The 14,807-nt window shown below is 43.2% G+C and overlaps 1 protein-coding gene across 1 annotated transcript in view; it reads left to right on the top strand.

The window, feature by feature from the left end:
- Positions 1–14,807, top strand: part of SYN3 (synapsin III) — a 465,440-nt gene that overhangs the window by 394,166 nt on the left and 56,467 nt on the right. Inside the window, exon 7 of the mRNA XM_043441347.1 lies at positions 7,260–7,322. Within this exon, the coding sequence (XP_043297282.1) occupies positions 7,260–7,322 (63 nt within the window). The remainder of the gene's footprint in view (positions 1–7,259; positions 7,323–14,807) is intronic.

The following is a 14,807-nucleotide window of genomic DNA, read 5'->3' as shown; positions in this document are numbered from 1 at the left end:
CAGCTCTTGAGGGATGCTAAGCCTTCCCTCCACCCACCCACAAAGCTACTCATCCTTCAGAATCCTTCTCTGAGTCTTCCTTTTCTATGGAGACTTGCTCATGACTACCCCCTCAGACTCACCCACTGTACTGCTGGTTCCGCTCTTTCATTGCATAGTTCATCTCTCTAGGAAACCCTGTCTCAATCTTCTGTGTGTCCTACGCAACATAAAACAGAGTCAGCAACATTATAGTTCTTACTTCAATTTGTGTCCACTGAATTGATTTTTTTTTAATTTTTAATTTTTTCATTTATTTTTATTAGTTGGAGGCTAATTACTTTACAATATTGTAGTGGTTTTTGCCATACATTGACATGAATTAGCCATGGATTTACATGTGTTCCCCATCCCGATCCCCCCTCCTGCCTCCCTCCCCATCCCATCCCTCTGGGTCTTCCCAGTGCACCAGCCCTGAGTACTTGTCTCATGCATCCAACCTGGGCTGGTGATCTGTTTCACCCTTGATAGTATACTTGTTTCAATGCTGTTCTCTCAGAACATCCCACCCTCGCCTTCTCCCACAGAGTCCCAAAGTCTGTTCTGTACATCTGTGTCTCTTTTTCTGTTTGCATATAGGGTTATCATTACCATCTTTCTAAATTCCATATATATGTGTTAGTATGCTGTAATGGTCTTTATCTTTCTGGCTTACTTCACTCTGTATAATGGGCTCCAGTTTCATCCATCTCATTAGAACTGATTCAAATGAATTCTTTTTAATGGCTGAGTAATATTCCATGTGTATATGTACCACAGCTTCCTTATCCATTCGTCTGCTGATGGGCATCTAGGTTGCTTCCATGTCCTGGCTATTATAAACAGTGCTGCGATGAACATTGGGGTGCACGTGTCTCTTTCAGATCTAGTTTCCTCAGTGTGTATGCCCAGGAGTGGGATTGCTGGGTCATATGGCAGTTCTATTTCCAGTTTTTTAAGGAATCTCCACACTGTTCTCCATAGTGGCTGTACTAGTTTGCATTCCCACCAACAGTGTAAGAGGGTTCCCTTTTCTCCACACCCTCTCCAGCATTTATTGCTTGTAGACTTTTGGATAGCAGCCATCCTGACTGATGTGTAATGGTACCTCATTGTGGTTTTGATTTGCATTTCTCTGATAATGAGTGATGTTGAGCATCTTTTCATGTGTTTGTTAGCCATCGTATGTCTTCTTTGGAGAAATGTCTGTTTAGTTCTTTGGCCCATTTTTTGATTGGGTCATTTATTTTTCTGGAATTGAGCTGCAGGAGTTGCTTGTATATTTTTGAGATTAATCCTTTGTCTGTTGCTTCATTTGCTATTATTTTCTCCCATTCTGAGGGCTGTCTTTTCACCTTGCTTATAGTTTCCTTTGTTGTGCAAAAGCTTTTAAGTTTCATTAGGTCCCATTTGTTTATTTTTGCTTTTATTTCCAATATTCTGGGAGGTGGGTCATAGAGGATCTGCTGTGATTTATGTCGGAGAGTGTTTTGCCTATGTTCTCCTCTAGGAGTTTTATAGTTTCTGGTCTTACATTTAGATCTTTAATCCATTTTGAGTTTATTTTTGTGTATGGTGTTAGAAAGTGTTCTAGTTTCATTCTTTTACAAGTGGTTGACCAGTTTTCCCAGCACCACTTGTTAAAGAGGTTGTCTTTTTTTCCATTGTATATCCTTGCCTCCTTTGTCAAAGATAAGGTGTCCATAGGTTCGTGGATTTATCTCTGGGCTTTCTATTCTGTTCCATTGATCTATATTTCTGTCTTTGTGCCAGTACCATACTGTCTTGATGACTGTGGCTTTGTAGTAGAGTCTGAAGTCAGGCAGGTTGATTCCTCCAGTTCCATTCTTCTTTCTCAAGATTACTTTGGCTATTCGAGGTTTTTTGTATTTCCATACAAATTGTGAAATTATTTGTTCTAGTTCCTGTGAAAAATACCATTGGTAGCTTGATAGGGATTGCATTGAATCTATAGATTGCTTTGGGTAGTATAGCCATTTTCACAATATTGATTCTTCCAATCCATGAAACACAGTATATTTCTCCATCTATTTGTGTCCTCTTTGATTTCTTTCATCAGTGTTTTATAGTTTTCTATATATAGGTCTTTTGTTTCTTTAGGTAGATATACTCCTAAGTATTTTATTCTTTTTGTTGCAATGGGGAATGGTATTGTTTCCTTAATTTCTCTTTCTGTTTTCTCATTGTTAGTGTATAGGAATGCAAGGGATTTCTGTGTGTTAATTTTATATCCTGCAACATTACTGTATTCATTGATTAGCTGTAGTAATTTTCTGGTAGAGTCTTTAGGGTTTTCTATGTAGAGGATCATGTCATCTGCAAACAGTGAGAGAGTTTCACTTCTTCTTTTCCTATCTGGATTCCTTTTATTTCTTTTTCTGCTCTGATTGCTGTGGCCAACACTTCCAAAACTATGTTGAATAGTAGTGGTGAGAGTGGACACCCTAGTCTTGTTCCTGACTTTAAGGGAAATGCTTTCAATTTTTCACCATTGAGGATAATGTTTGCTGTGGGTTTGTCATATATAGCTTTTATTATGTTGAGGTATGTTCCTTCTATGCCTGCTTTCTGGAGAGTTTTTATCATAAATGGATGTTGAATTTTGTCAAAGGCTTTTTCTGCATCTATTGCATAATCATATGGTTTTTATCTTTCAATTTGTTAATGTGGTGTATTATGTTGATTGATTTGTGGATATTAAAGAATCCTTGCATTCCTGGGATAAAGCCCACTTGGTCATGATGTATGATCTTTTTAATATGTTGTTGGATTCTGTTTGCTAGAATTTTGTTAAGGATTTGATCTTATAGTATTTTTTTATCCTTATGATTAGGGAAAAGCATTTATTGCACCTCAGAGATGCATATGGTCCCCAGGTAAGTGTGCCTTGGTAGAGAGAGGGCTTGATTATGACTCAAAACACATGAGCTTGACTAGTTCTGTTATTATATGTTGTGAAAACAATCACTTCACTCTTTGGACTTCAGTATCTAGGAGGACACATGTATTAGTTTCCTATTACTCCTGTAACAAATTTAGCAGCTTAAAAGAATACCTCTTTATTAGGTCACAGTTACGTACATCAGTTGGGATGGCATGACAAGGTTCTCTGCTTAGGGTCTCATCCAACTGAAATCAAGATGCTGGCCTGCCACATTCTCCAGAGCTCAAGGTTCTCCCCCAAGCTCATTCTTGTTACTCACATAATTCAGTTCTTTGCAGCTACGGGTCTGAGGTTCCCCAGTTCCCTGCTGGCTTTCAGCCAGGGGCTGCCTTCAGCTCCTGGCATAGGAATGATATATTAAGACTTTCTCATGCTTTGAATCTCTCTGCCATCCTATTCTGCCACCAGTCTGAGAAAGTTCTCTGCTTTTAAGAGCTCGTGAGAATTGATTAACATAATCTCCCTGTTTTAAGGTCACCTGTGCATATAACAGACCAATCATTGTATGACAATCTCATCACATTCACAGACTCCAGAGGTTAGAGTGGGACATCTTGGGGAGCATTCCTAGAAATTCTACCTGCCTTAACATGTTAATACAGGGGATAGGCAAGATGATTGCTAAGGTTCTTACAGATTAAAACTGCCAAACTTTAATCACCTCTGATGACTCCCTGTGGTGTAGTCCCCTGATTTTCCTTCATTGGGCTTCATTTCACTCCCTCCCCTGTTCTTAACCAGATACTGCCAGGTTGGAGCCTCTACTCTCTTTCTTCCATCATCCAGCCTCCCCCTTTACCTCTCTCTTTGCCCCACAAAACCAGAGTCATCTCCTTCCTCCCTTCAACTCTACTTTACACTTTGATTTTGAACCTCTATGTGGTGCCAGTATTACATTCTTTATGTCTTTTCTTCTTCCTCCAGCTAACCTGTGAGTTGGCATCGTTGTCCCCATTTTACAGTCAGTTCAGTCAGCTCAGTTCAGTCAGCTCAGTTCAGTCTCACGGTTGTGTCCGATTCTTTGTGGCTCCATGGACTGCAGCACACCAGGCCTCCCTGTCCATTGCCAACTCCCAGAGTTTACTCAAACTCATGTCCATTGAGTCAGTGATACCATCCAACCATCTCACCCTCTGTTGTCCCCTTCTCCTCCTGCCTTCAATCTTTCCCAGCAACAGGGTTTTTTCAAATGAGTCAGTTCTTTGCATCAGGTGGCCAAAGTATTGCAGCTTCAGCTTCAGCATCAGTCCTTTCAATGAATATTCAGGACTGATTTCCTTTAGGATGGACTGGTTGGATCTCCTTGCAGTCCAAAGGACTCTCAAGAATCTTCTCCAACACCACAGTCCAAAAGCATCAATTCTTTGGTGCTCAGCTTTCCTTGTAGTCCAATTCTCACATCCATACATGACTACTAGAAAAACCATAGCTTTGACTAAATGGACCTTTGTTGGTAAAGTGATGTCTCTGTTTTTTAATATGCTGTCTAGGTTGGTCATAACTTTTCTTCCAAAGAGCAAGTGTCTTTTAATTTCATGGCTGCAGTCACCATCTATAGTGAGTTTGGAGCCCAAAGAAATAAAGTCAGCCACCGTTTCCACTGTTTCCCCATCTATTTGCCATGAAGTGATGGGACCAGATGCCATGATCTTCGTTTTCTGAATGTTGAGTTTTAAGCCAACTTTTCCACTCTCCTCTTTCACTTTCATCAAGAGGCTCTTTAGTTCTTCTTTGCTTTCTGCCATAAGGGTGGTGTCATCTGCATATCTGAGATTATGGATATTTCTCCCAGCAATCTTGATTCCAGCTTGTGTTTATTCATAATTTTGCAGATTAGAGCACATTATTGTACTCACTTTGAAGATTAGAGCACTAGGGTTCGGAGAAGTTAAATATCTAGTCTAAGATTAAACAGAAAGTAAGGTTAACTCCGACATCCAGTTCTTTCCAGTACCTGCTGGCATGCAGGGAAACAATCAGTTTGTGAGGGATGGAGAGGAAGAGAGAGTGCAACGTTGCCCCTCCCCTCAAGCTCCACCCTAAAATAAGATGGAGATCAGTCCCAGTAGTGATCTGGGCAGTTCGTGGACTGCAGAGGGTGCCTAGGGTCTGTGAGTGTATGGCTGGGGGTGACGATTTTGCTGGGAACAAGAGCCACTTGGTGAAAATGCACCCATTCATTTCACTGTATGCCCCTTGGGTTGGTAAAATTTCAGTCTTTCAGCCTCAAGTGTTGGGATCTCTTTTCCTGCCTATGAGAGCATAGGTGGGTACATCCACTTTGCAGAGCAATTTGGCTACATCTAGCAAAGCTGAGACAAGAACTGCCCCCCTCCCCCCAGCAATTCCATGCCTGTGCCTGTATCCTGGCAGAGCTCCCTTATGAGTATTGTTTATGATTGGAAAAATAGAAGTCACCTAAGTGTTCATTAGCAGGAAATGGGCAAATGGTAATGTGCTTATCAAATGGAATACTTGGCAGCAGTTAAGCGGGAATCTGAGCTATATGTTTCAACATACATGAATCTCACAAATACAATGTAACCCAAAAATGTATAAGAGTAGATTCTTTTGATGCCACTTACATAAGGTTTTTAAATGTGTAATGTCTATTATTGGGAATCCTATGTAGTAGTTAAATATGAATAAACACAAGGAAATAATAAACACGTAATTTATATGATGGTTACGTCTGAGATTGGAGGGAAGGAAATGTGATGAGAAAGAAGGACATCAGGGGCTTCAACTGTTTGGACAATGGTTTATTGCTAAAGCTGAGTGATGTTCACAATATTGTTTTTTACATCTTTTCTCTTGTGAAATATTCCATAATAATGCTTAATCTGACAAATATTACCACCAGGACCATGCTTACCACTTATAATATGAAGTGGAAAGAGCAAGAGGCAGAATTGGGTATGCATTATACTCCCAACTTTGTAAGAACAGAACAAATCAAAAAAGAAAACTTAGATTAAAAAAAGAAAAAAGGAAACAGGTAATACACCAAAACCATTAAACTTTCAAGGGTGATTTTTATTGTGTTCTTTATACATGATGACATAGTACTTTATTATAGTTTCCAAAATTTTATAGTGAGTACATATTGATTTTGAAATAAAAAACAAATATTGCCTTTTCTAAAATCTGCATTTGTTAACTCTAAACACTAGGATATTATGCATTTTAGCCTGATATCAGGGAAGAAATTTCTTATTCAGCCTCTATTGCAGGAAGCCTTTGCCTAGGTCTTAGAGGAAACAAGTCACATCGAGCTTGGAGTCTAACAGACCCAAGTTCATGTCCCAGCTCCACCCCTTCCCAGCAGCTGCCTGAGTCTCGACTTTATGTGAAGTGTTACAAGAATACCTTTCCTACTTGCCTCATGAGACCTTGGTGGGGAAAAATGAGATGAGGTCCAGCCCATGGCTTTGGGACCCACAACAGACCCTCTGTGACAGCTACAGTCGCTCCTGTGTCAGACCAGGTGCTGGGCACCAGGAGGGAAGACCTGGTTCCTCCTTTCAGAGCATCCAGGGTGTCAGGGGACAGTCCAGGATGGAGGGACAGGCACCAGAACAGAAACCTGTACGGCAGAGGGTGGGACATGATTACCTCTTCTGGAGCTGACCAAGTCATGGAATTACTAAATAATGAGGAGGGATAACCTCTGCCCTTAAGCAACTCCAAGTATACTTCTAGACGCCAAACAAAGCTATTTCAAACAACATACAAACAGCATAAGGAGGAAATGCGTAGCCTAGGTTCAGTCCTGGTCCCCTCACTTCCTAGCTGAGTAAGCACGGCCAAGATGAGTATCTGACCATTTGAGCCCCTCTCTTCTTCTGTATCACAAAGGGAGGTGTGCATGCCTTCCAAGTCTTACCCAGACACAGACTGTGGCACAGATTCCATGTCAGCCCCTTCCCTGGGTCAGGCCATGTTCTGTTTGCTCGGGGTGTGACAGGGAACTAACCAGGCCAGGCTGCTCCCCCTTCACTCTTTAAAGGCGGGAGTCCAGGACAGTCGCTCAACACAGCGCCCATGCAGTGCAGCCCATAAGTGCTTGTTCCCACCTTGGTGTGACCACTATCATTTTTCTTCATTGGAAGATAATTGCTTTACAATGTTGTATTGGTTTCTGTCGTACAACATCATGAATCAGTCAGAACTGTATATGTGCATATATATGGGCTTCCCAGGTGGCACTAGTGACCAGAGTGCTGGCGGTGATGCTCTGGGATGCTAATGAGTGGTTTTCTCTTGTCTCTTTCAGCTCACAGCCCCTCACTTCCCCGTGGTGGTTAAGCTGGGACATGCCCACGCTGGAATGGGAAAGGTATGAGAAGAAACTCTTCCTTCCACTTATGTTAATACTCAACGTGGCTCCCCCGAACCACCTGCTCCCCTCTCTCTGTATCCCCCGACACCCCCACCTCAGCCCAGCCTCCCAGAACAGAGTGTTAGAGGAACCCCACATTCACTCCCTCCCCCCCATAACGCACCTTCCTCTGAGCTCTCATGGATCACCTCTCCAGCTCGGTCCATACTTGCCAAACCCTCCCTGACTAATCAGTTCCCGTGATTGTAGATTCAGAGAAATAGATGTACAGCACTTTGTAGATGGTTCTTATCATCTCCACAGCTGTGTGTAAGCACATACATGTCTTTCTCATCTCTTTATCACCTGCAGAATTAGCACCTAGAAGGTGGTGAATGCATATGGCTCCATGGAGGAAGCCCCTGGAGTCAGTCAGTTTCCACAAAAGTCAAAAACATATCTTACACAGTCAGAGCTGACACTGTTACAGAACCAAACGGGTCCACTCGCCCGCATGCTATAAAGCCAGTCTACTGACCCCCAGGTTGTGGTGAAAGAGAGTGCAGCATTTATTGTCAAGGAGGACTGGGGGCTCCTGCTTTAAAACCTCAAACTTCCCAAAGGGTTTCAGCTGAGCATTCTTAAAGACCAGGTAAGGGAGGGGGTCTCAGGGTATGTGATCAGTTTGTACAATTCTCTGATTGGTTGATGATGAGATCATAGAGTGGTTAATATGATCAATCCTTAGGCGCCAGTAGGTCTGGAAATGCATGATCATCAAGTAGTTTTAATTTCTTCCATTCAGTGATGGTTTTAGCATCTGCAAAAACAACTCAGGAAGTGTGCGTCGGATACTATTATCTAAATACTTCAGAGAGGAGCTACAGCAGAAGATATGGGGGAGGCGTCTGTCCCAGGAAGGCCCAAGAGGTTCCTGCTCTGTTATAACATATTGTAACAAGCTGTACTGGTCAGATTTTTGCAGTTGCAAGTATAGAAACACAATTCAAGTTAGAGTGCAAAAGACAATTCGTTGGTTCAAGCATCAGAAAGTCTCAGATAATTCTTGATAGATTCAGGCAGAGCTGGATCCAGGAGCTCAGTGATATTGGAGCTCTTGGCCCTGTTTATCTCTACCTGGCGTTTTCTTCAGATGGTTGAGTTAGACAGCTGTGGGTGGCCCACTCTGGTCCCTAAGCTCACCGTCCCAGAGAAAGAAAGACCCTGTCTCTTTCTGGTGCCTCTCTATAACTCTCATGAAGGGATATTGATCAGTGCCTGCACTTCTAGAGATTTACTCCTAAATAAGGGGAATGGGGATGGGGAAGTTGGGGGCGGGGCCACAACAGGCTACCTCTCAAGCTTCTGGTCCAAACAGGACCATGTGAGAACAGGTAGATTTCAGTGTCTGCCGTCCCCATTGGAGGAACCTGAGCTCACATAGGAGGCTCAGCACAGCTGTGCACCGGCAGGGGCGGGTAGAAACCTTGCTTTGTGTAGGCACAGTCCAACCACGAATAACCCTGCACCCTGTACTTGTGTTCTTCCCATTCCTCCCATGCCATATGCCTTCTGTGTAACCTCTTCCCACCTAAACTCCATCCCCTTCAAGCAGCAAAGGATGGAAGGGGTCAGACAGGTCAGGGCGTGACCTCGGCTCTGACTTTTATGTTAACTGGAGCAAGTTGCCATCTGACTTCTTTTGGCCTCCTCATCTGGCAAATGATGATCCTTCTTATAAACATCTTTAAAATGAATCCTTATCAGTTATGTCGCAGTAAAACTGGAAGAAAAAAGTAAAAAAAAATTTTAAAGTCCTCCCTCCCTCCTTCTTCTCCCTAAAAAGCATACATTGTAAGGACAGAGCTCTTTACCTGTTTGCTCCCTGCTGTACCCACTGCTCAGAATGGCCCCAGGTGCAGCCTAGCCCCTGTTTGCTGGTTGGTTGACTGACTCCCTTTTCACCCTAAGTCTGTTTCCCACTGCCTGTTCTCCCTACCTCTCCTCCATCGCCTGTCATCTGACTACAGCTCCCTGCCCTCCTAAGGCTGCCCTCCCCGTGGTCCTCAACGACCCTCTGCTGCTAATTCAGCAGTCGTATCTCCGTCTACATCTGAATTGACCTCTCTACATCACTTGAAGCTGCTGGTCCTCCTTTCTGCCTGGAGATTCATGCCCCGCTCCTGGATCTCTGGCTGTCTCTCGGACCGCTCCTTCACCGTCTCCTTCCAGAGCGTTCCTTCCTGCCCCTAGCCTCATCTGTTCCATCAGCACACACTATCTGAGCCCTCGGCCTCTCTCTCCACCGCAGCTCCCATCTCCACGCCAGCAGCCCTCCGGTCGCACGTGCTGCGCAGCGCATCGGGCTCTTCTACCCAGCTACCTACCTCCTCTGCGTCTCCACGGGTCCCCCCAGGAAACCTCAGAGTCTCAAAGTCCCAGACCACACCCATTTTCTTTTCCGAGAGCCCACTCTCCCTTCTCATCTTCATCCGCCTCCTCTTCCCGGGACCCTCTTTACAACAGGAGTCACCAGTCCCTCCGTTGTCTTCAAACAGAAATCCGGGAATCATCTCCCCTCCTCCGTGCCCACGTGGTCGAAATGTCCTGTCACTTGCCCTTTATTAATGTTTCTCAAAAATGTCCTTTTCTTCTTGCCCGTTGCCGCCATCTTGGACAGCTTTGGTAAAGCTAGAAGGTTCCCAAGAATTAAATTCCGTTTCTAAAGCTTAAAATAATCCCAGACAGGAAATAAAAAGAAGGAAATACTTAAAGAGACTGACGCATGTCGGAGGAGGGGATGCCTCCCAGAGATGCAGGCCCAAGAGGAACTCCCAGAACATGGAAAGGAGGACTCATCTCCAAGGATGAGAAGTGTCACTGGCTGGAATAAACTGAGGTTTGCAAAAAATGCTGAGATCAAGGGAAAAGGGCTTTTCTCCTTCTGTTTGGAATGAGAAAAGTATCAGGAACGGTCTGGACATGCCAACTGAGCAGATGATGTCATATTCATGGCTAAAGAGGAGAAAAACAGGACGGTACCTTCTACAGGACTTTCACCTTCTCTCCAGAAGAAAGATTGTCGGCCTGGAGAGAAGCAAGGAGAACATTTCCAGGAAGAAACTGGTGAAGAGGCTGTGAATTAACTCAGTCTTTCTGGAAATTCACCCAGGATCCCATGATTGAAATTCCTGACCCTCCTCAAGTCTGTTTTTCTCCTTCGTTTGTATTGATCGGTGCCTACTCTCTTGCTGACAATAAGAGGATGAATAGGACTCAGTCCTTGCTCTCAGAAAATGAGGCAATTGCGGAGATAAGTAAGTATAACACATGCCGAGGATCTGCTGGAAGGCTGTGCAGGGAGTGCAGAGATGACTGAAGGAAGGAGCTTAAGTCCACCTGCAGGGTGGAGGGATAAAAAGAGGTTCCACATCAAGGAAACCACAGGGTGTGGTGTGCCTGGAGATCTAAGGAATTCTAACAAACGAGAGAGACTCCAAGTCAAGAGATAGACCCTCTTATACTAAAACAAAGAATAGTGGATGCCACAGGGCCGAGAGATCAAAATAGAGTGAAGTGCTGTGCAGCTTGGGGAGCACTTAGATAGTTAGGAGGTAATCAGGTGGCGCAACAGGAGTTCTCAAGAAACCAGAAAGGCCAGACCAATGGTTCTTAAGGGGGTGAGGGAGGGTAGTCTTCCCCTGGGGAGCATTGGTTATGTCTGGTGGCAGTTTTGGTTGTCACAACTGGGGATGAGGGGGATGCTAGTGACACCTGGCATCTACCCTGCAGAAACCAAGGATGCTGCTGAACACCCTGAAATGCCTAAGACTGCACCCCCCCCCCCCACCACCACAACAGAGAATTATCCAGTCCAAGACGTCAATAGCATCAAAGTTGAGAAACCCGGGACAAAGCTAATTTCGTTTCCTTTGTTGAAAGTTTTACCAGATTAGAAATCAAAGGAAGTAGTGGTTATTATGGACTTCCCTGGTGGCTCAGACGGTAAAGAATCTACCTGTAATGCGGGAGACCTGGGTTCAACCCCTGGGTTGGGAAGATCCCTGGAGGAGGGAATGGCAACCCACTCCAGTATTCTTGCCTGAAGAAGCCCCATGGACAGAGGAGCCTGGCGGGCTGCAGTCCACGGGGTCTCCAAGAGTCGGACAGGACTGAGAGACTAAGCAGGCACAGTGGTTACTGTAGAGTTCACCAGTCTGCTCCGAAGGATTGTGATTCATCAGGATGCTAAAGGCTATTTTTGTCAAATACGAAAATTCCATGTAAAGTAGATTTCCAGTGCAAAACTTCTCAGATTCATTCAGTTTGCTCATATACCTCCTGGGGGTAGAAGAACATAAAAACTTGTGCAGAATTTTCCAGATTTACAGGACCCAAGAAACGTTTGACCAGTTTTTGAGATGCGTGTCCTTTCATTAACTTGTGAAAACTCTTTACATATTATGAACATTCATCCTGTGTCATACTTTGCAATGATTTTTCTCCATTTGACAGCTACATGTCCATTTTATTATTCAGCTTTTAATCATTTTAAAGGTTTTTTTTAAATTGTAGTCATGTGTTTCCATCTTTGGGAGTCAGTTTCTTATAGTGACTAAAGGTGGTGATTTGAATCTACTTTTTAGTTATGAGACCTTAGGTTAAGTTACAACCCTAGTATTATCTTATGTAAAAAGAGGATAATAATAGTATCAACCTAATAAACTGGTTGTGAGGATTAAGAGACACTATGTATGTCAAACATATAGCTCAGTGCTTGGAATGCAGTAGATACTCGATAAGTATTAGCCGTCATTATTACTAAGAATATTTGGTTCTGCTTTCAGAACCCAAAATCCAACTGAAGTCAATAAGGGAGTTATGACTAAACAGCATCCTCTGTCAGAAACCATTTCATTTGGCTACAAGTTCAATATGAATCAGATTGTTAAGGAGTTGCCAAAAGCTCTAATCCATAAACACCAATAAACAGGTGAAAATGGGCTCAACTTTGTTCGTCACTAGGGAAATGCAAATGAAAACCACAATGAGATGCCACTATAAAACCACTAGACTAGCTCAAGTTAAAAAGATTAGTAATTCTAAGTGTTGGCAAGAGCATGGAACATTTGGAACATACCCACAGAGCTAGTGAAATTGTCAGTTTGTTTGATTTGATTTGATTTTCAGTAGAGGTTAATTACTTTACAATATTGTGATGGTTTCTGCCATACATCAGCATGAATCAGCCACAGGTATAGACATGTCCTCTCCCTCTCAGACCTCCCTCCCACACCCCTCCTCATCCCACCCCTCTCGGTTGTCACAGAGCACCGGCTCTGGACTCCCTGCATCCTACAGCAAATTGCCACTAGCTGTCTATTGAAAGTGTCAATTGATACAACTACTTCGGAATAGGTGTTCCTATTATCTACTAAGCTGAAATTATAAAGAGTCTCTTTTTTTAGGTAAAGTGAATTCGCTCAGTCATGTCCAACTCTTTGCTACCCCGTGGACTATAGCCCACCAGGCTCCTCTGTCCATGGGATTTTCCAGGCAAGAATACTGGAGTGGGTTGCCATTCCCTTCTCCAGGGGGTTTTCCCAACCCAGGGATCGAAGCCAGGCCTCCCACCTTGCAGACAGATGCTTTAACCTCTGAGCCACCAGGGCAGCCGATTTTTTAGGTATAGCCAACCTAAGTGCATGTGTGTGAATGCTCCAGTGTTTATAGTAGCTTGTCCATAGTTACTAAAATCTGGACACAGTCCATGTGTCCATTAGGAATAAAATATTAGTAGGTAAATAAATTGCAGTAAATTCAGGCAAATGGGAATTTTACAGAAATGAAAATGAATAAATTACAACTAATATACAACAACATGCCTGAATCTCACAAACACGCCAATGAATGAATTGTCAGATTCAGAGGGATGCCTATGTATATGATTCCATGTATATAAAATTCAAAGCCAGGGAAACTAATCTGTAGTGCTATGTGGCATACATATAAGAAAAGCAAGATTACTACCTTAAGAGAATGAAGTGAAGTAAAGTGAAAGTCACTCAGGCATGTCCAACTCTTGCAACCCCATGTAGCCTACCAGGCTCCTCTGTCCATGGGATTCTCCAGGCAAAAATATTGGAGTGGGTTGCCATTTCCTTCTCCAGGGGATCTTCCCAACCCAGGAAGAGAATCTGAGTCTCCTGCGTTGCAGGCAGATTCTTTATCAACTGAGATATGACAGAAGCCCATTAAAGAATAGAAGTTACCTTTGTGGAGGAGGGAGGCATGGTCATGGGTGTATAGCAGGAGTGGTTCAAGCCTAGTTCTTGACTTGGGTGGTGCTTATGTGGATGTTTGCTCTGTGATTGTTAGCTCACTGAACTGTCATTTTATACCAGGCAAGTCTCTGTGTGTGTGTTATATTTCAAAATAAAATAAGGTGTTTTTTTAATTTATTAGGGCATATTAATGAAGATCCAATTTCCAAAATAAAGTGAGAATCCTGCACTGCATGGTCCCTCCAATGGCTAGAACATTGTATTACGTTCTGGACTGTAAACAGGCTCTGGATGTTTGAGAGAATCACTGATAAATGAATGTGTTCAGGAGAAAATGAGCTGAGCAGTGGAGGGCAGAGCCTTCCCGCCTGGGAGGGCTGGAGACAGTGTGGCTGGCATCCTCAGAAACAGGGAGAATTGTCCTGGGAAGGTAGGCTGGATGTTTCTATGTATTAGTAACATGTAGGAGCCAAAAATGGGACCGAAGTCTGGGGGAAATGCATGTCAGTGGTGTTGAAAGAGCAACTTTCTAACAATCAGAGGTGAACGTTAATGAGATGAACAGCTGCTTTGTGTAGGAAGTTCTCATAATGCAGAATTGGAGCAAAAATAATTATGTACTAGAGAGTTTCAAGAGAATTTAAGCATTATTTGAGATTTTTAGCCTGAGATGTTTGAACGTGGTGAAATTCAGACACCTCTGTTTATGTTTTTATGTGGATATATGTTTTTTGTTTTTTGCGATGGAAAGGGTCCATGGCTTCTTTCACCTTTTCACAGGGCCCATGATCCTTCCAAAGTTTAACACACCTTGAAGATGACTGCTACAGTATCTTCTAATGATAAGAATCTGTGGTTTTGATCAATACTATGAGCAGCCTATTGAAAGGGATGGTGTATCTGTTATCATCATAGAAGTTGAGTTCATGGCGAACTGCCTATGGGGGTAGCATTTGTAGAAAGCAGGGATTCTGATTTTAATCTGGATTTATCATTTACTAGTTGTGTGTCGTTGACCAAGTTGCATAATCTCTCTGTGCCTCGATTTCCTCGTGTCTAATATGGGGACAATAATCTCCCTCCCAGAGTTGTAATGATAGATAGAATCAATCAGCCCAGGATTGGGAAGGTACTGGGTCAACACTCAGTGAATGGGAGCTTTAAAAGTGAAAGTGAAGTCGCTCAGTCGTGTCCGACTCTTTGTGACCCCATGGACTGT

Source organism: Cervus canadensis, chromosome 21 (assembly GCF_019320065.1).
Source record: "Cervus canadensis isolate Bull #8, Minnesota chromosome 21, ASM1932006v1, whole genome shotgun sequence".
Taxonomy (NCBI): domain Eukaryota; kingdom Metazoa; phylum Chordata; class Mammalia; order Artiodactyla; family Cervidae; genus Cervus; species Cervus canadensis.
This window is presented reverse-complemented; position numbering and strand designations above follow the sequence as displayed.